At 58.5% G+C, this 19,568-nt stretch overlaps 2 protein-coding genes across 7 annotated transcripts in view; both read left to right on the top strand.

Annotated features, from left to right (window-relative positions):
• SETD1A (SET domain containing 1A, histone lysine methyltransferase) overlaps positions 1-12,984 on the top strand; it is a 28,896-nt gene extending 15,912 nt beyond the window's left edge. For all 4 annotated transcript variants that reach the window (XM_009196293.4, XM_009196296.4, XM_031658300.1 and 1 more), the window contains 6 exons: positions 7,166-8,224; positions 8,531-8,703; positions 8,788-8,898; positions 9,108-9,227; positions 11,955-12,092; positions 12,171-12,984. In XM_009196293.4, coding sequence (XP_009194557.2) covers positions 7,166-8,224; positions 8,531-8,703; positions 8,788-8,898; positions 9,108-9,227; positions 11,955-12,092; positions 12,171-12,344 — 1,775 coding nt within the window. In that variant the 3' untranslated portion in view covers positions 12,345-12,984. The remainder of the gene's footprint in view (positions 1-7,165; positions 8,225-8,530; positions 8,704-8,787; positions 8,899-9,107; positions 9,228-11,954; positions 12,093-12,170) is intronic.
• A 431-nt stretch (positions 12,985-13,415) lies between these two features.
• Positions 13,416-17,836, top strand: HSD3B7 (hydroxy-delta-5-steroid dehydrogenase, 3 beta- and steroid delta-isomerase 7). 3 transcript variants are annotated; one of them, XM_003916780.5, is made up of 7 exons: positions 13,416-13,622; positions 13,982-14,153; positions 14,378-14,533; positions 14,752-14,860; positions 14,934-15,033; positions 15,169-15,331; positions 16,456-17,836. In XM_003916780.5, the coding sequence occupies exons 1-7, from the start codon at positions 13,416-13,418 to the stop codon at positions 16,869-16,871; spliced, it is 1,323 nt and encodes a 440-aa protein (XP_003916829.2). In that variant the 3' UTR covers positions 16,872-17,836. The 3 variants fall into 3 exon arrangements, with proteins under 3 accessions (XP_003916829.2, XP_021787578.1, XP_017808786.1); XM_021931886.2 differs by having other exon boundaries at positions 13,433-13,622; positions 13,891-14,153; XM_017953297.3 differs by having other exon boundaries at positions 13,433-13,622; positions 13,813-14,153.
• Positions 17,837-19,568: the final 1,732 nt, after the last annotated feature.

Below are 19,568 nucleotides of genomic sequence, written 5' to 3'. Positions count from 1 at the left end.
GAACCCCAGGCTAAGCTGGCTACTAAAGTAAAATGGGTTGGTCTCCTCTCAAGTAAATTAAGGAGAAAGTGCCCAATTGAGTAAGTTCTTCCTCCTAATTTTTCTTAAGCCTGTTCTTCAGTGAGTAGTGATTAAGTGCAGGTGATTAAATGGGCAAATAGGTAGAAAACAAGTATGAACATTAACACAGAACTTGGTTCTAGCTGCTTTCCTTTGTGGATTTGTTGTTATACTCTAGCACATTCGCATAGCTTAGCCTGCTGCGGGAACCACTCTTTCAAGCAATAGGTATTTATTGAGTGCTCATTGCAGCCAAACAGTAGGTGCAGGGGATGGGATGTTGAGCCTTGCAGGCAGCATTCTCACTCATCAAGCTTACAGTCTATAGGGAAAGACATCTTCATTGAGTAAGAAATACATAGGAGGCTGGGCATGGTGGCTCACGCCTGTAATCTCAGCACTTTGGGAGGCCGAGACAGGCGGATCACGAGGTCAGGAGATCGAGACCATCCTGGCTAACGTGGTGAAACCCTGTCTCTATTTAAAAATACAAAAAAATTAGCCGGGTGTGATGGTGGGCGCCTGTAGTCCCAGCTACTTGGGAGGCTGAGGCAGGAGAATGGCGTGAAACTGGGAGGCGGAGCTTGCAGTGAGCTGAGATCGCTCCACTGCACTCCAGCCTGGGCAGCAGAGCGAGACTCTGTCTCAAAAAAGAGAAAGAAAAGACCAGCCTGGGCAACATGGTGAAACCCTGTCTCTACAAAAATTAGCCAGGCATGGTGGCACATGCCTGTGATCCCAGCTGCTTGGGAGGCTGAGGTGGGAGGATCGCTTGAGCCCAGGAGGCAGAGGTTGTAGTGAGCCAAGATCACACACCACTGCACTCCAGCCTGGGTGGCAGAGCGAGACCCTGTCTCAAAAAAAGAAAAAGAATACCTAGGAAAACCTGTGGTTACAAACCATGAGAAGCACCAGGAAGAAGCGCAGGGCAGCCAGCCTGAGCACACCTGCAGAAGGAGGAGGGCTTCCTGCTGAGGTACTGCTGAGCTGAAGTCTGGGCAAAGCAGGCAGAACAGCTGGCTTAGCATGTGCCAAGGCCCTCCGGCAGGGGAAGCAGCGGGTTCAAAGACCTGGGGAAGAAAGCCGATCCTCCAGAGGGTTGAGCACAAGGGGGTGGTGGGGTGGCTGAAACTGGAGAGGTGAGTGAGGGTTGGGCCCAGCAGACGTATGGGCCAGCCATTGTCAGGAATTTGGCCTTTATTTTGAAGTAGAAACCCATCAGAGTAATGACATGGTCATATGTGTGTTTCAAAAAAATGTAGTGCAGAGAGAAAGCTTGGAAAGGGGCCACAGTGGAAGTAGGGCGCCTCTTAAGTGGCTATTGTAGAATGCAAGGCGAATTATGGTGGTAGCTTGGACTTAGGTAGATTGGACAAGGATGGATCAAATAAGTCCGTGTTCAAGATGTGCTATGAACTTTAGGAGGCCGAGGCGGGCACATCACTTGAGGTCAGGAGTTCGAGACCAGCCTGGTCAACGTGGTGAAACCACGTCTCTACCAAAAAATACAAAAATTAGCCAGGTTTGGTGGTGTGTGCCTGTAGTCCCAGCTACTTGGGAGGTGGAGGCACGAGAATTGCTTGAACCCGGGAGGTGGAGGTTGCAGTGAACGGAGATCATGCCACTGCATTCCAGCCTGAGTGACAGAGTGAGACTCCCATCTCAAAAACAAGATGTGCTGTGAAGATGTATGTGGCCTCCCCGGGACTCCCAGTTGCACATTGTTGAGAATCCATGGTCTGAGATAGGCAGCGCCCACAGGAAGACCTCCTCACACTGATGCACTCTACTAAGTTCCAGACTCCGTGAGAGGGGAGTTGAGGCTCTCATTACACCTCAGATGACTCTCCAACCTCTCCTGGGCCCACCGGGTAGCAGAAGGGCCTGTGGGGTCACCGGCAGGTCAGAAGGCATGGCTCTTAATCCTCTTCCATTCTCATCAGAGCAGGAAGGAGAGGGGCTCACCATATCTGCATTTCAGAAAGCCCGTTTTAGCAGGAGGAGGAGAGATTTAGAAGAGGAGAGGAAGGAGGTGGGTGACATGAGGAGGTTTGAAAGGATTCTAGTGAGCTTCAATGACATGAACCAAAGCCGAGGGGTTCTAATGTGGCAGAAGAGTGGAGTAGAAATGGGGGTGAGGATTGGAGGGAAATTTAGGAGGTAGGATGACTTGGTTAAACTTCCCTCAGAAAAGAAACTCGGGAAGAAAATCAGGATTAGGAAGAAAACTGATGAGTGTAGTTGGGGTAGCGTTTGAGATGCCCCTGGGGGCTTCCTGGTAGAAACAGTGGCCGTTGGATCCATGGTTCTGGGGTCTGGAAAGAATGGTAGGTCGGATATGAGATTGGTGCTTAGGTCTTGGAAGTACAGCAGTGAATTCACTTGTAGACCCAGGTAGGCGAGTGGAGGGAGATAAAAGGCAGAGCCTTCCCATCCTGTGAGAGCAGTAGGCAAGCAGGGCCCGAGGAGGCTGAGAGGGGTGACCAGAGGCGAGAAGGGAAGCAGGTAGTGGAGAGGTTCTGCGAAGGAGGGAGTGGCCTTGTATCACCAGACCACCAGCAAGGCTGAGATAGGCAGTATCTGTTGGATTTGACAGTTACGAGGTCATTGGTGACCTTATCAGTTTCATTTGAGTGGTTCAGACTGAAGCCAAGGTATAGGGTGTTAAGGAATGAGGGGAGGGGAGTTTTCTGGAAGGGTGGACCACTCTTGCTGAGATAAAAAGGAGAGTTGGGGCCGGGGGCAGTGGCTCACACCTGTAATCCTAGCACTTTGGGAGGCTGAGGTGGGCAGATCACTTTAGGTCAGGAGTTCGAGACTAGTCTAGCCAACATGGTGAAACCTCGTCACAACTAAAAATACAAAAATTGGGTGGCTCATGCCTGTAATCCCAGCACTTTGGGAGGCTGAGGCAGGCTGATCACGAGGTCAAGAGATCAAGACCATTCTGGCCAATACCAACATGGTGAAACCCCATCTCTACTAAAAATACAAAAACTAGCTGGGCGTAGTGGCACACACCTGTAATCCCAGCTACTCGGGAGACTGAGGCAGGAGATCGCTTGAACCTGGGAAGCGGAGGTTGCAGTGAGCCGCGATCGTGCCACTGTACTCCAGCCTGGTGACAGAGTGAGACTGTCTCCAAAAAAAAAAAAAAAAAAATTAGCCATGCGTGGTTGGCAGGCACCTGTAATCCCAGCTGCTCAGGAGCCTGAGGCAGGAGAATCACCTGAACCTGGGAGGTGGAGGCTGCAGTGAGCTGAGATTGTACTACTGCACTCCAGCCTGGGCGACAGCAAGACTTTGTCTCAAAAAAAAAAAAAAGAGTTGGGGGTTGTGACATCAGCTCCCATGTGTCAAGTACCCATGTGTGCCAGGCTCTGGGCATAGCATGTTGACAATTCATTGAATCCCCACAACCTCCCCTTTTTTTTTTTTTTTTTTTTCTGAGACGGAGCCTCATTGTGTTACCCAGGCAGGAGTGCAGTGGTGCAACCTCGGCTCACTGCAACCTCTGCTTCCCGGTTTCATGCAATTCTCCTGCCTCAGCTTCCCAAGCAGCGGGATTACAGGTGCACGCTGCCACATCTGGCTAATTTTTGTATTTTTAGTTGAGACAGGTCTCACCATGTTGCCCAGGCTGGTCTCGAACTCCTGACCTCAAGTTACCAGCCCACCTTGGCCTCCCAAAGTACTGGGATTACAGGTGTGAGCCACTGCGCTTGCCCCACAACCTCCCTATGATTCCCATTTTATAGATGAGGGCTTCAAGGCTTAGTGAGGTGCAGGAATAAGCTCAACGTTACCCAGCCAGAGTTGGAGAGAGAGCAAGAAGAGAGGGCAGGGTTGAGGGAGGGGTTAGCTTTTCCAAGTAGGTGAGGCTTGGGCGTGTTCCACTGAAGGGAAGCAGGGCCAGGTAGATGCGCCGGGAGAGAGGAATGCTTGCTGGCATGGCCTTCTTGGGGAGGTGGAGGAGTAGCCTCCAGATCTGATGCAGGTATATCCTTCAGTGGGGAGGCAGGAAGATGGGGGTGTTGTGCCTGAGGCCTCTTTTAACCCTGTACTGTAGGAGTGTGAGCGGAAGGGTGGAGTAAGAACCTTGGAAAGTGGAGAAATGAGGATGAAAGTTGCTCCAGTCCGGACGTGGTGGCTCACACGTGTAATCCTAGCACTTTGGGAGACCGAGGCAGGAGAATCTCTTGAGCCCAGAAGTTCGAGACCAGTCTGGCTAACAACAACAACAAAAAAGAAGCTGGGCCTAGTGGCATGAGCCTGTGGTCCCAGCTCCTGGGAAGGCTGAGTCAGGAGGATTGCTTGAGCCTAGGAGGTTGAGGAGGCTGCAGTAAACAGTGATTGTGCGGCGGCACTGTAGCCTGGAGACAGAGCGAGCCTCTTGCCTGGGCCTCCCCATGCTGGAAGGCCCTGCCAGAGCTGGGGCCTGGGGATGAGGGGAGAGGAGGCTGCTGGCTGGCTTCACAGGGTAGAGGGAGTGGAAGGATGAGGACCTGGGGCTGTGCCGGGACAGGAGAGGGCAAAGTACCGGCCCTGCGGTCTGGGCAGGGTGGAGGAGGAAGTTAACTTAAGAAGAGGGTGATGTGCTAGAGGGAAACTGAGGGATGGGAAGTTGAAGGTGCAGTGGGGCGGACTGAATGGACAGTGGGGAATGTTGGAGAGGATGGGGAATCTTCAAGGGGGAGCCATTCTGGGGGTTGACAAGGCCAGATGTGTGGCTGCTTGAGGGGAGCTGAGGGTGATTGAAGGGGATCACTGGAGATGCGAGAATCCAGGTAAACAGGCGTGATCGTGAAGTCCCCTGGGGAGGTGGCAGAGGTGGGAGAGGAGAGGAAGATGCAGGCAGCCCCTTGGTGTCTGGATAATGAGAGAGCACCTGTGTTACCAAGGACAGAGGAGCCATGGCTCCGAGCGAGGGGTCCTTAGTGAAGACTCACTGAATTTCTTTTTTTTTTTTTTTTTTTTTTTTGGAGACAGAGTCTTGCTCTGTCGCCAGGCTGGAGTGCAGTGGCGCCATCTCGACTCACTGAATTCTCAGCCTCCCAGGTTCAAGTGATTCTCCTGCCTCAGCCTCCTGAGTAGCTGGGACTAAGGCACACGCCACCACGTCCAGCTAATTTTTGTATTTTTAGTGGAGACAGGATTTCACCATGTTGGTCAGGATGATCTCGATCTCTTGACCTCGTGATCCACCCACCTTGGCCTTCCAAAGTGCTGGGATTACAGACGTGAGCCCCCTCACCCAGCCAGTTCACTGAGTTTCTAATAACCAGAACCAGTTTCAGTCACCACCGTCTTAGTGATGGCCCTGGGTAGGGGCAGGTTATGCAGTAGCAACTGGCTTCTGGGGACTCGCCCCATGGACCTGAGCGTGGCAGTAGAGCAGTTCTCAGAGGAAGGTGGTGGGAGTAATATTGACTGGGCAGGTGCCCCCAAAAGTTGTCTCCTAAATGAAAGGGATGGGCAGGTTTCCTTTGGGACAGTCGCAGAGGGAAGTGTGTGTGCAGCAGCTGTGCTGGTGGAGGAGTGTGTTCTCCTTCAAGCAAGGCTTCCCGAGGACATGCAGGTGGTCCGTTGGGGGCGCTGCCCCAGCGTGGTGGGGAGGAAGGTGAGAGGAGACCTGGGCGAATCTGGGTCCTTGCTAGCTTCCTGGAGTGGGTTGCTGCCACAGGCTGAGACCCCAGCGGGTGTCCAGAGCCTAAGGTACAGCCTAGGGCCTGGCTCAGGGTGCCAGGGTTGGGAGTGCGGTGGACTCAGGTGAATCGCTGCCTTCTAGGGCTGGGCCTGGTACTGGGCCCTGTTGGCGCTGAGTGGGGAAGCCAGTTGTGAAGCCATTGAGTCCCTGGGCTGCAGTTCAGAGCATGAGCTCAACCCACATGGCCTGGGAGCAGAGCTTGTTCTGTCATCTGGTAACTGTGACCGCATCTCTGTGCCTCAGTTTCCCTGTCTGTAAGATAGGACCCTCTGCTGGGCGCGGTGGCTCACGCCTGTAATCCCAGCACTTTGGGAGGCCAAGGCGGGCAGAGCAGGAGGTCAAGAGATCGAGACCATCCTGGCCAACATGATAAAACTCTACTGAAAATACAAAAGTTAGCTGGGTGTGGTGGCACATGCCTGTAGTCCAGCTACTCGGGAGGCTGAGGCGGGAGGATCGCTTGAACCTGGGAGGCGGAGGTTGCAGTGAGCCGAGATCATGCCACTGCACTCCCACCTGGCAACAGGGCGAGACTCCATCTCGGGAAAAAAGAAAAAGATAGGAGCCTCTTTGAGCTGTTGTGAGGATTACATGAATGACTCTACGTAAGAGGTGTGATTGGTGTTAGGCACAAAATCCATCGGGCTGGCTCTGAGAGCCTCATGCAGGCTTTCCCAGGGATGGTGGCCAAGGGAGGATGCACTCCCTGTCCCGGGGGTGCTTTGGGGAGGCAGCACCCCCAGCTTGGAGCCAATGTGTTCCCTCCCCAGCCACCCGCATCCTGGGATCTCCGCTCCAGCCCCACTTCTCTGGCAGGGCTGTCTCCTGCCCCTCCCCCCGGGGCATGTTCCAGTTCTGTAGGGGATGGGGAGGAAGGCAAGTTTCATGAAATATTTTAATACAGAGATGCTGCTTTTTCGGTTGTATCATGTTCACCTCGCTAAACTGAGAATATTGTTTATGGTGGAGGTAATGGATGTTTTAGCTGAAATGTGGCTGACTGGGTCCTTGGCATGGGACATGGCTGGGGCCTGGGCACAGGGCTGTCCTGCCAGTCTGGGTAGGAAAGCAGAGTCCAGGGCAAGTGGTGCCGCCTTTCTCAGCGTGACTACAGCTTATGTTTTGGTGGTGTCCCCCGTTGGACTGTGGCTCCGGGAGGACATGGAAGGTGTGTGTGTACCCCACACGTGTCACAGTGGGAACGAACAGGTGGGAAACCTCCTCTCATCAAGGGAGTTCATCTTGTTGGGATGTGGGGCTGAGGCCAGAGCGTCTGTGTCCCCCCGAGGTTCCTGGGTGGAAGCGGGGGAGAGCACACGGCCTGTGGTCATGGGCGGCCAGGGCGGCTGAGCCTGGGTCGCCCTGACCTCCTTTCCTTCCTCTGTGCTTCCTTCCCAGGCCCCACGGAGGAGCTGCCCCCCAGTGTGCCCCCCCCTCCCCCAGAACCACCTGCTGGGCCCCCGGCCCCCACCCCATGCCCCGATGAGCGTCCCTCTTCTCCCATCCCCCTCCTGCCCCCACCCAAGAAACGCCGGAAAACTGTCTCCTTCTCTGCCATTGAGGTGGTGCCAGCCCCAGAGCCCCCTACAGCCACACCGCCGCAGGCCAAGTCTCCCGGACCAGCCTCCCGCAAGGCCCCCCGGGGCGTGGAGCGGACCATCCGCAACCTGCCTCTGGACCATGCATCTTTGGTCAAGAGTTGGCCGGAGGAGGTGTCCCGAGGAAGCCGGAGCCGGGCTGGAGGCCGAGGCCGCGCCACAGAGGAAGAGGAGGCTGAGCCAGGGACAGAGGTAGACCTGGCGGTCCTGGCTGACCTGGCCCTGACCCCTGCCCGGCGGGGGCTGCCTTCCCTGCCTGCTGTTGACGACTCGGAGGCCACAGAAACATCGGAGGAGGCTGAGCGCCCCGGGCCCCTGCTCAGCCACATTCTCCTGGAGCACAACTACGCCCTGGCCGTCAAGCCCACAGCACCGACGCTGGCCCCGCGGCCCCCAGAGCCAGTGCCTGCACCCGCCGCCCTCTTCAGTTCCCCAGCGGATGAGGTCCTGGAGGCCCCCGAGGTGGTGGTGGCTGAGGCGGAGGAGCCCAAGCCGCAGCAACTGCAGCAGCAGCGGGAGGAGGGCGAAGAGGAGGAGGAGGAGGAGGAGGAAGAGGGGGAGGAGGAGGAGGAGGAGTCCTCTGACAGCAGCAGCAGCAGTGATGGGGAGGGCGCCCTCCGGAGGCGCAGCCTCCGCTCCCACGCCCGGCGCCGCCGCCCACCGCCCCCACCCCCGCCACGGCCGCCCCGCGCCTACGAGCCGCGCAGTGAGTTTGAACAGATGACCATCCTGTACGACATTTGGAACTCGGGCCTGGACTCAGAGGACATGAGTTACCTGCGGCTCACGTATGAGCGGCTGCTGCAGCAGACGAGCGGGGCCGACTGGCTCAACGACACCCACTGGGTTCATCACACAAATATCCTGAGCGTGGGCGCTGGGGCCGGCGGCCTTCCCCGGGACACATGGGCTTGGGTCCTGCTCCGACCCCTCCTGGCACCTGCATCTGTCCCCAACTCTGCCTCCCCTCTGGCTCCAAGCCATCTTTTTCTCTCCGCCTGGTGCCTCTTCTGCCTTCCAAAGCATTTCTGGCAGGAACCATGGGGCTGGGGCTTCCTCCCCTCTCCCTCACCTGAGTATGTTCAGCGGTGTGGGCCCCGCCCTCTCCTTTGGCTGGGACGCGGGTGGCCGGAGAGGAGCCGTTCTCTTCCTTAACACCCCGCACTCACCAACCTGACCACCCCAAAACGCAAGCGGCGGCCCCAGGATGGGCCCCGGGAGCACCAGACAGGCTCGGCCCGTAGCGAAGGCTACTACCCCATCAGCAAGAAGGAGAAGGACAAGTACCTGGATGTGTGCCCAGTCTCGGCCCGGCAGCTGGAGGGCGTGGACACTCAGGTGGGCCCGACCCCGCCGCCGCGTGCTCCTCCCACCACTCACCTCTCTGCCCTGCTCACCTCCTCCCTGCCCTGCATCTCACAGGGGACGAACCGCGTGCTATCCGAGCGCCGGTCCGAGCAACGGCGGCTGCTGAGCGCCATTGGTACCTCCGCCATCATGGACAGTGACCTGCTGAAACTCAACCAGCTCAAGGTGAGACCGGGCTGCGGGAGGGCCTGGGTGGGGTAGAGTGGGGCAGGAAGGGACAGAGGCCAGGGGACCACCCAACAGGCTCCTGTGGCTCCCTCAGGTGGAGTTGGGGGGTAAGCGGCCAGAATGCTCTCTGCCCAGGAAGTCTGGGAAGAGCGAGGGTCTGGGGTGTGGCAGGCGTCTGGCAGTTGAGTCTCCCTTCTGCCCCCCAGTTCCGGAAGAAGAAGCTCCGATTTGGCCGGAGCCGGATCCACGAGTGGGGTCTGTTTGCCATGGAACCCATTGCTGCTGACGAGATGGTCATCGAATACGTGGGTCAGAACATCCGTCAGGTGAGATTGCACTCCCAGCCCCGCCCCGGCTTCTGATGCAACAAGACGGCATGGAGGCTCACACACATGCCATTTGTCCTGGTTAAAGCCTCGCACACCCCCTAGCCCCGGTACCTAGCCAGTGAGACCAGCCTCCCTCCAGTGTGGTCAGCAGCAGGTGTCAGTCGTCCAGCAGGAGGCACAGCTGATGGCACTGCTCCCTGCTTTTTTTTTTTTTTTTGGAGACATAGTCTTTCTCTGTTGCCAGGCTGGCGTGCCAGGGCGCAATTTTGTCTCATTGCAACCTCTGCCTCCTGGGTTCAAGCAATTCTCCTGCCTCAGCGTCCTGAGTAGCTGGGACTACAGGCGTGTACCATGTGCAGCTAATTTTTGTATTTTTAGTAGAAACGGGGTTTCACCATGTTGGCCAGGATGGTCTTGATCTCCTGACCTTGTGATCTGCCTGCCTCGGCCTTTCAAAGTGCTGGGATTACAGGTGTGAGCCATCGTGTCCGTCCAAGCGCTGCTCCCTTTTTTTTTGTTTGTTTTTTTTTTTTTGAGACGGAGTCTCGCTCTGTCGCCCGGGTTGGAGTGCAGTGGCCGGATCTCAGCTCACTGCAAGCTCCGCCTCCCGGGTTTACGCCATTCTCCTGCCTCAGCCTCCCGAGTAGCTGGGACTACAGGCGCCCGCCACCTCACCCGGCTAGTTTTTTGTATTTTTTAGTAGAGACGGGGTTTCACCGTGTTAGCCAGGATGGTCTCAATCTCCTGACCTCGTGATCCGCCCGTCTCGGCCTCCCAAAGTGCTGGGATTACAGGCTTGAGCCACCGCGCCCGGCCCGCGCTGCTGCCTTTCAAAGGGCCTGGGAAGCAGGAGGACAGGCACTGAACAAGTATCCACACAAAAGGATGGTGTTCCAGCCTGAGCAATACTGCCAGACCCCATTTCTGCAAAAAATACAAAAGCTAGCCGGGCGTGGCGGTGCATGCTTGTGGTCCCAGCTACCCAGGAAGCTGAGGTGTGAGGATCACTTGAGACCACAAGGTGGAGGCTGCCGTGAGCCAAGACTGCACCACTGCACTCCAGCCTGGGCAACAGGGCGAGGCCGTGTCTCTAGAAAAAACAAAAGCCAAAAGGATGGCATTTGGTATTCACAAGATCTGGGGAGTTGGGCCATGGGAACACACACCTGGGGGGCCTAAGACCTCCTGGAGACCATGGTGCTTGAGCAAAGCCGAAAGGAGCTCGCAGGCCCAGGCGAGTGGCATTGTGTGTATGCTTGGTTGCGGGACACCACGTGCACGGGCCTGGAGGCAGGATTGTCTTGTGAGAGTATGGAGGTCAGCTTGGCTCATTAGAAACCAGGGCCATGGCCGGGCTCGATGGCTCATGCCTGTAATCCCAACACTTTGGGAGGCCGAGGGAGGCGTATCACCTGAGGTCAGGAGATTGAGACCAGCCTGGCCAACATGCTAAAACCCCATCTCTACTAAAAATACAAAAATTAGCCGGGCGTGGTGGTGGGCGCCTGTAATCCCAGCTACTAGGGAGCCTGAGGCAGGAGAATCACTTGGACGTGGGAGACAGAGGTTGCAGTGAGCCAAGAGCGCGCCATTGTACTCCAGCCTGGGTGACAGAGCAAAACTCTGTCTCAAGGAAAAAAAAGAAACCAGGGCCAGTGGCAGCGACATGCAGCTGGAGGCTGGAGGGGACAGGGAGCCCAGACCGCACGGGCTTGGGAGCCTGTGAATCCACTCAGGCCTGTGGCGAGAGAGGAGGAAAGTCCCGGAGCCTTCCGCAGGAGAGGGCCCCGTGGCTAGTGAGCTCCCTGTCTAGGCTGACACCAGTGTCCAGGCAAAGGCAAGGGTGGCCCGACCCAAGCAGTGGCAGCAGAGGTGACAGAGAAGGTGCAAGGTGGTTGACTGAGCTCAGCAGTGAGAGGGTGAGGGGGATAGGAGGCCCTCGGTGCTGCTCTTAGCCGCTGGGAGTATGGTGGGATGGCCAGTGAGCTGGGAGTGAGGAGGAAGAACAGATATGTGGTCAAGATGAGCTCCAGTCTGGACATGTGGGGTTGCAGTGCCCCAGGGACATCTAGGGGATGACGCCCAGCAGCTCCACTGAGGTGGCTTTTGGCTGGAAATGGAAGTTTGGGAGGAGTCCCCACCACACAGCTGGCGGCTGAGGCTCTGGAAGGGAGTGAGGTCACCCGAGGAGGGCACGCAGAGGCTCCTCACTGTCTTCTGGGAAGTAAGGGTTGCTCCTCACAGGGGTGCGGGGCGGGCGGCCTGCTATTTGCATTGGTCGGTGGCAGCCAACAGGTGCCTGTTTTGGAGAGAGGTCCAGGGAGGAGAGATGAGCAGGGTGCCATTGGTGACATGGCCACTGTCATTTCAGGAGCTGCCCCAGCCCCAGACTTGCCCCAGCCCCAGACTTGCCCCAGCAGTCCGGGGACCCCACTGTGATCAGGCAGATGCTCGAAGGAGCCAGTGGGTCTCCTTCCCGATGCAGATTTCCCTGGAGTCCCCTGCGGGTGACTTAGAATGGCCACCAGAGGCTTAGTATGCTGCCCCAAAGAGGGAGGGCTCCTGGAAGCAGAGTCGAGAGAGTCAGTGCCGCGTTAGCGGGAGCCAGAGGCAGAGCTGCAGCTCCAGGCCTGGTGGGCATGGACCTGGGGTGCTGGCTGGCAGGTGTGCTCGGGGGCAGGAAGTGGGGGGCTCTTCCCTGACCATCGCATCTCACCCTGACAGATGGTGGCCGACATGCGGGAGAAGCGCTATGTGCAGGAGGGCATTGGCAGCAGCTACCTGTTCCGGGTGGACCATGACACCATCATCGATGCCACCAAGTGTGGCAACCTGGCCAGGTTCATCAACCACTGCTGCACGGTGCGTCAGGGGCTGGCCGGGGCAGGAGTTCGGGGGTCGGTGGGGGTGGCCACGGCTCACATGCCCTTCCCTCCGCAGCCCAACTGCTACGCCAAGGTCATCACCATCGAGTCCCAGAAGAAGATTGTGATCTACTCCAAGCAGCCTATCGGCGTGGACGAGGAGATCACCTACGACTACAAGTTCCCACTGGAAGACAACAAGATCCCGTGTCTGTGCGGCACGGAGAGCTGCCGGGGCTCCCTAAACTGAGGTGGGGCAGGACGGGTGCCCACACCCCTATTTATTCCCCCTGGTGCCCTGAGCTCCCAGCACCCCCCAGCCTTAGTGGGCTCAGCAGGGCCCACATGCCCCCATCTCCAAGCGTGGGGTTGGGGCGCCCCAAGCCCAGCGAGGGAGCCTCAGTCCCTGGAGGCAGCTTCTGCCTCTCCTGTCGCCCCTGCCCACCACCCCCTGATTGTTTTTCTTTGCGGAGAAGAAGCTGTAAATGTTTTGTAGCAGCCAGCAGCTGTTTCCTGTGGAAACCTGGGGTGCCGGCCTGTACAGATTCTGTCCTAGGGGCTGCACAGTCCTCTCGCTTTGTGTTAATGGGGACTTCCCCTTATGCCCTGCGTGTACCCCTCCCCAGTTTAGGGGTCTCTGGGGCAGTGGCCATGTTCTCCCCCTTGGGGGGCTCTGCACCCCCAGTCCTGGGGACTCCGTGCCTGGAACCCTGCCTCATCTGTTCCTGCCAGACCCTGAGGGTCACCCTCCCACCCTGGTGTCACGCCCCGGCTCAGCCAGGCCAGGATGGCGGGGTGGGCCCCTTCTGCTGGGCTGGACTGTACATATGTTAATAGCGCAAACCTGACGCCACATTTTTATAATTGTGATTAAACTTTATTGTACAAAAGTGCTTGGTTGGTGTATTTGGGCAGGAGCGAGGGGTTGGGGGTGGAGGGCACAGAGGATTGGGCAAGATGAAGAGAGGGAAAAGTGAGTACCAGAAGTGTGGGGCTGGTAAAGGGGCCTTCAGGCAACAACCCAGACCTGTGGAGGCCCCGAGACTGCTTTGGACCCCTAGACAGGCTGTGGCAGCCGCAGCCGCACCCACACCAGGAATCCCCCACCAGTGCCCGCCAGGGCGGTGCCAAGGTCAGGCCTCCCCTTCCCAGAACCACAGCTGCAGCTGGGCCTCTGGCCTCCTGGGAAGCCCAGCGGGAGAGAAGGCCTGAGGTCACACTGTGGGATGAGGTCACCCGCTGGCTCCACCCAGAGCCCCGGACCCCTTAGCCCACTCAGCAAGTTCCAGCTTCATCACCCCAAGTTCTCCGCTGGACCTGGATGCCCGTGGAGCACAGAGTGGCCGCCAGGGGGCGCCTTAGGGCAAGAGTGGTGGGGGTTGTGGCTGGGCGGGTCTCTGTTCCTGGAATGGGGCAGGAGGGAGAAGGAGGAGCCAGCGGAAGGGGACGGTGTGTGGGCTGGCCAGCCCTGGACGAAAGAAGAGGGCCCCTCCAGGCCAGTCTGGGCACCCTGGGGCAGCGGCTGCAGGTAGGCAGAGGCGCTGCCAGTGCCCACCCAGGTGGCCTTTCCCTTCATCCGGCCCTTCCCGCCTTCCTATAACCTTCCCTCCACCTCCCTCAACTCCCGGCCTCCCCACCCTTTTACTGCCCTCAGACCTCTCTCCCCAAACCCTGACCCCTTCCTGTACCCCAAGCCCGTCCCTCTCTCCATAACTCAGCCATCAGCAGGGGCAGATGGCTGGTGGCCTGGTTGCTGCAGCTCCCAGGATCAGCTCTGCCCTCCCCCCAAACGCCAGCCTCTTCAGTGCTCCAGGGCACCTCCAGCAGTAACAGGTGGTTGCGGCAGGTGGCAGCCAGTCCCTGGGTGAGCCAAGGTCTTTTCCCCAGCCGGGCATGGCCGACTCTGCACAGGCTCAGAAGCTGGTGTACCTGGTCACAGGGGGCTGCGGCTTCCTGGGAGAACACGTGGTGCGAATGCTGCTGCAGCGGGAGCCCCGACTCGGGGAGCTGCGGGTCTTTGACCGACACCTGGGTCCCTGGCTGGAGGAGCTGAAGACAGGTTCGTGTTGGGGGAGCTTGTGGCGGAGAGGGTGTGGACGCTTCCCCATCCCTTCCAAAGCTGGGATCCCCACCCCTGCAGTGGAACAGATGATGCTGGTTTCTGTCCACATGGATGGGACGAGTGAGTCACATTGGGAACGTGACTCCAGAGTGGAAGATGAACCCAGTTTCTGGCCTCTGGCCCCAGCTGTGACATGGCCTGTGTCCTCTAACCCCGGCCAGGGCCTGTGAGGGTGACTGCCATCCAGGGGGACGTGACCGAGGCCCATGAGGTGGCAGCAGCTGTGGCCGGAGCCCATGTGGTCATCCACACGGCTGGGCTGGTAGACGTGTTTGGCAGGGCCAGTCCTGAGACCATCCATGAGGTCAACGTGCAGGGTGAGGAGCCCTGGATACTCCTGGCCATCTTGCTTGTTTGTTCCCCACTCTGTCTTTGGCCTTCACCTCCTGTGACTCCCCTGGGACAAGCTGTCCTATTGACAGCCCTGCCCCCGCCTCCCCTGACCTGTTGTGGTTTTTCCTGGACCTGGGATGGGGAGGAGGAAGATGCAGAGAGGGAGGAAGCTGCAGCCTGGATACACCCCCTCCTCTGCCAGGCACCCGGAACGTGATCGAGGCTTGTGTGCAGACTGGAACACGGTTCCTGGTCTACACCAGCAGCATGGAAGTTGTGGGGCCTAACACCAAAGGTCACCCCTTCTACAGGTGAGTGGCAGGCCCTCCTGTCCTCTAAGAGCCCATTTCCCTCAGCATTGAGTCTTCCTTCTCCTCCTGCCAGGGGCAACGAAGACACCCTATATGAAGCAGTGCACAGGCACCCCTATCCTTGCAGCAAGGCCCTGGCTGAGCGGCTGGTCCTAGAGGCCAATGGGAGGGAGGTGAGCCCAGAAATAGGAGGCACAGAGATGGGGCTCCTGCCCTGTATACCCCCTTACCCCGCCAGCCCAAGGAAGCTGGGGCTGAGAGCGAGCTGTCAGGTCTCAGGTCTCAGCAGTGCCTGCCTTTGCCACCAGGTCCATGGGGGGCTGCCCCTGGTGACGTGTGCCCTTCGTCCCACGGGCATCTACGGTGAAGGCCACCAGATCATGAGGGACTTCTACCGCCAGGGCCTGCGCCTGGGAGGTTGGCTCTTCCGGGCCATCCCGGCCTCTGTGGAGCATGGCCGGGTCTATGTGGGTGAGGACGGGGCTAGGCAGGGGGAGGCTGAGAATATGACAGAAGGACTTGCTCTAGAAGGGGGCGGGACCCATATGACCCTGGGAGAGAAGTGTGGACTCTGACTAGAAAAATGTGGTCTATACATGGGCCAAGGTAGACTGTGATTATGTGGGGAAAGCCTGTGATTATGTGTCTACACAGTCTGCAGAGAATACAGGATCCATGCAAGTTGGGATATTAAAAAGTGTATCATAGGCTACAAAGATTGCAGCTGCGGGAGCAGCCATTCCCCAGGAGAGGAGAGGAGAGGGACAGTGTCTACACAGCACTAAAAGGGCTGGGTTCGGCCGGGCGCAGTGGCTCACACCTATAATCCCAGCACTTTGGGAGGCCGAGACGGGCGGATCACGAGGTCAGGAGATCGAGACCATCCTGGCTAACACGGTGAAACCCCGTCTCTACTAAAAATACAAAAACTTAGCCGGGCGAGGTGGCGGGCGCCTGTAGTCCCAGCTACTCGGGAGGCTGAGGCAGGAGAATGGCGTAAACCCGGGAGGCGGAGCTTGCAGTGAGCTGAGATCCGGCCACTGCACTCCAGCCTGGGTGACAGAGCGAGACTCCGTCTCAAAAAAAAAAAAAAAAAAAAAAAATTTAAAAAAAAAAAAAAAAAATAAAAGGGCTGGGTTCAGTGGCTCACACCTATAATCCCAGCACTTTGGGAGGCTGAGGCAGGAGGACGGCCTGAGCCCAGGAGTTGGAGGCTGCAGTGAGCTATGACCACACCAACTGGACTCCAGCCTGGGCGACAGAGAAAGACCCTATCTCTAAAACTAAAAAGGGAATAGCATCTACAGAGGGAATAATGTCACCTGCCGCTCCATCCTGCAGTCCCCAAGCCCCTCAGGGCCCACCCCACAAGTCCTGGCTTCTCCATCCTCTCCCCAGGTTCTTTGCAGATGCAGGCGGGCCCAGGAGAGCAAGTGACTACCAGGGCGAGGGAAACGGCAGCCTTTCCCAGGCTGCTGTGGGGATGTGGGTGGCAACTACCTGGACCCAAAGAGGGGGTGGCCCAGGAGAGCAGTCTCGATGTGGTGTCACAAGGGCGCTCAGGGGTGTGTCAGCCTCTCTTCTGCCACCGGCAGGCAATGTGGCCTGGATGCATGTGCTGGCAGCCCGGGAGCTGGAGCGGCGGGCAGCCCTGATGGGCGGCCAGGTGTACTTCTGCTACGACGGATCGCCCTACAAGAGCTACGAGGACTTCAACATGGAATTCCTGGGCCCCTGTGGACTGCAGCTGGTGGGTGCCCGCCCACTGCTGCCCTACTGGCTGCTGGTGTTCCTCGCTGCCCTCAATGCCCTGCTGCAGTGGCTGCTGCGGCCGCTGGTGCTCTACGCGCCCCTGCTGAACCCCTACACGCTGGCCGTGGCCAACACCACCTTCACTGTCAGCACCGACAAGGCTCAGCGCCATTTTGGCTATGAGCCCCTGTTCTCGTGGGAGGATAGCCGGACCCGCACCATTCTCTGGGTACAGGCCGCTGGGAGTTCAGCCCAGTGACGGTGGGGCTGGGGCCTGGAGGCCCATCATGGCACATCCACCCAGGTCCTGAGCCCTTACACCCTGGACAGGAAGGGACGGCTGCATTCCAGAGCAGGAGGTAGGGCTCTGGGGCCAGAATGGCTGTCCTAGGGCCCTCCACATTTTTTTTTTTTTTTTTTAGACAGGGTCTTGCTCTGCCACCCAGACTGGAGTGCAGTGGCGTGATCATAACTCACTGCACCCTCAACCTCCTGGGTTCAAGTGATCCTCCTGCCTCAGCCTCCTGAATAGCTGGGACCACAGGTGCACACCACCACACCTGGCTTTTTTTTTTTTTGGTAGAGACAGGGTCTCACTATATTGTCCAGGCTGGTCTTGAACTCCTAGGCTCAAGTGATCTTTCCACCTGGGCCTCCCAAAGTGCTGGAACTACAGGTGTGAGCCACCGTGCCCGGCCTAAGCCCTCCACATCATCAATCCAGGAGCCTTGAGTCTGTGTTTTGTCCTGATGCCTCGAAGTCCTAGGGCTGTCAGGATACAAGGGCAGGGTTTGGGGACAGAGTGTCCTTCCTCTGTCCTCTCACCCGGGTCCTGATGGCCGCTTGGTGAGGGTCGGTGCCCTGGCGACCTGCCCGGGCTCTCTTCTGGCTTTCTGAGCAGGAAGCGAGCAGAGGCTCCACAGGCTCACGCTGCTCTCCTGACATCCACGCATGACCTTCAGGTCTCAGTGCAGAGTGCAGAGGCGGCTCTGGTTCCTCCAGCCACCTCAGTCCCTCTTTGGGAGGTGATGTTCCCATTGTTTTTCAAAGGCCTCACCTTCAACCGTCTGTCTTAGAATTCCCCTCTGGAGGGCTGCGGCCTCCCTGCGCTTTCACTTCCCACCTCTCTACCCAAGTTCCTTCCCTGCACATCGCCAGCCCCAGGCCTGGGGATGTCCCAGATGCTGTACCTGGCTGCGCCCAGATTAAAAGCCTCATCCACGACTGTGTCCATCTGTCTGTCCAGCTCTCCCTCCCGCCCCCCGCACCCCGTGTCCGCCTCCCCACGGCGCCCATCCCACGTGGGGACAGAAGGAAGTGAGCACACAGCACGCCCGCTGTTGGATTGGTTGCTATTTCTCCCGTCCCACAGGGCCCGACCTGGCCCGGGGTGGGGTAGGGGGCTCTGGGGACAGGACATGCAGGGCGGAAGGGGGGGCGGGGGCAGGATTTTCCTGTGTTTTATCCATTTGCAAGTTGGTCACCAATAGAGAGAAATGGGACTCTGAGGGCTAACAGGAGAGGGCGGCCTGGCTCTGGGCCCCAGCCAGGCCCCAGGAGTCCTGTCCCCTCTGGGGAGGGGAGGGAGAGAGCTCTAGAAACCAACGGAGAAACAGAGAAGGGGGCAGGGGCTCATGTCAGCAAACACAGCTACATCACGTGACACGCCAGCGACACAGAACACACGCCAACGCACACGGCTGCACAGCGGGCAGGGGCGGTTAGGGGAACGGGAGCCGGGGGCCACCCATCTTGTCCTCTGCGGGGCGGGCTGGGGGGCAGGGTGAATGCATAGAACACGTCATGTGTACACGCTCAGGGCGTGGCAAGAGCGTGCGACCCACGGGCACATGGGATGGACACGCAGTGTGCTTCATGAGGGACGGGAACAGGGAGGAGGGGGAGGAGGAGTACTGAGCCCTGGCCAGGCCCGGGACCACCCGCAGGGCACACGTGGGGCACACGTGGGCTCGATGGTTGTAGGCGCCTGGGCAGGCGGCACACATTTGTCCGAGAACATGCAAAAGACACCAGCCCCCAGACAACACACCAGGACGCACACAGACAGCAGCCGACAAGCAGACACATCATAGGATGCGGGGGACGCGTAGAAAGTCAGGGCACAGCAGACCCTTGGAGATCCCCTGGTCCACCTGAGGCCCAGAGAGGGGCAGCTGTGGGCCCGATGCCACTCCAGGCGGTGGAAGCGGTGCCCCAGCCATGCTGCAACCCTTCTCCTGTGGCCCCAAGGCCGTGGGACTTCCAGAAACACCTGGGCTGAATGGGGGTCCTGTCCAGCCAGGCAGAAGAGGGGACTGGGGTCTGGGGTCTGCTCTGGCATCTCCCAGGCAGCCCGAGATGGGAACAGGAAGGCTGTGGCCAGACTTGGGGCAGACTTCCTGTCCTGCAGAGGGTGGTTCTGGGAAGGGACAGGCAGGCCCCCAGGTCAGGACAGCCCACCCGGGGTTACGCACATGGCCATACTGACACGCACACAGGACAGGGGAGAGCTCGGCTGTCTGAGCTGGAGTAGAGGCGGAGGGGTACTGTGTTCTGGGAGGTCACATCTATATGGCCACACACACACACAATGTACACACACACACAATGTACACACACACAAATGTACACACAAGTACGCTTCACATGACCTGGGACCCCGGGGTCCACACACACACACAGAGTCCCTCGCCTGTGCACACATAAGCCCCATGCCAGGGCACGGCACATTTGTATACTTGTGTGTTCACCTTTCATGCTCCTGGGCCACAGAGCGGGGGCCTCTAACACTGTCCTTTCTCCCACGCACCACCTACCTGCCACCAAACCCACAAACTGTGCCTGTGCTGGCAACACAACAGGGGAGGTGCTAGCCCCTTCCTCGCACCAGAAACCCAGGCCTGCGTACCCCTCAGTCGCACCCTGGTGTGGGGAGCAGCCTGAGGGCTCAGCAGGA

This window comes from Papio anubis, chromosome 18, assembly GCF_008728515.1.
Source record: "Papio anubis isolate 15944 chromosome 18, Panubis1.0, whole genome shotgun sequence".
NCBI classification, from domain to species: domain Eukaryota; kingdom Metazoa; phylum Chordata; class Mammalia; order Primates; family Cercopithecidae; genus Papio; species Papio anubis.
Note: the sequence above shows the minus strand (reverse complement) of the source record. Positions and strands in the feature narration are given on the sequence as shown.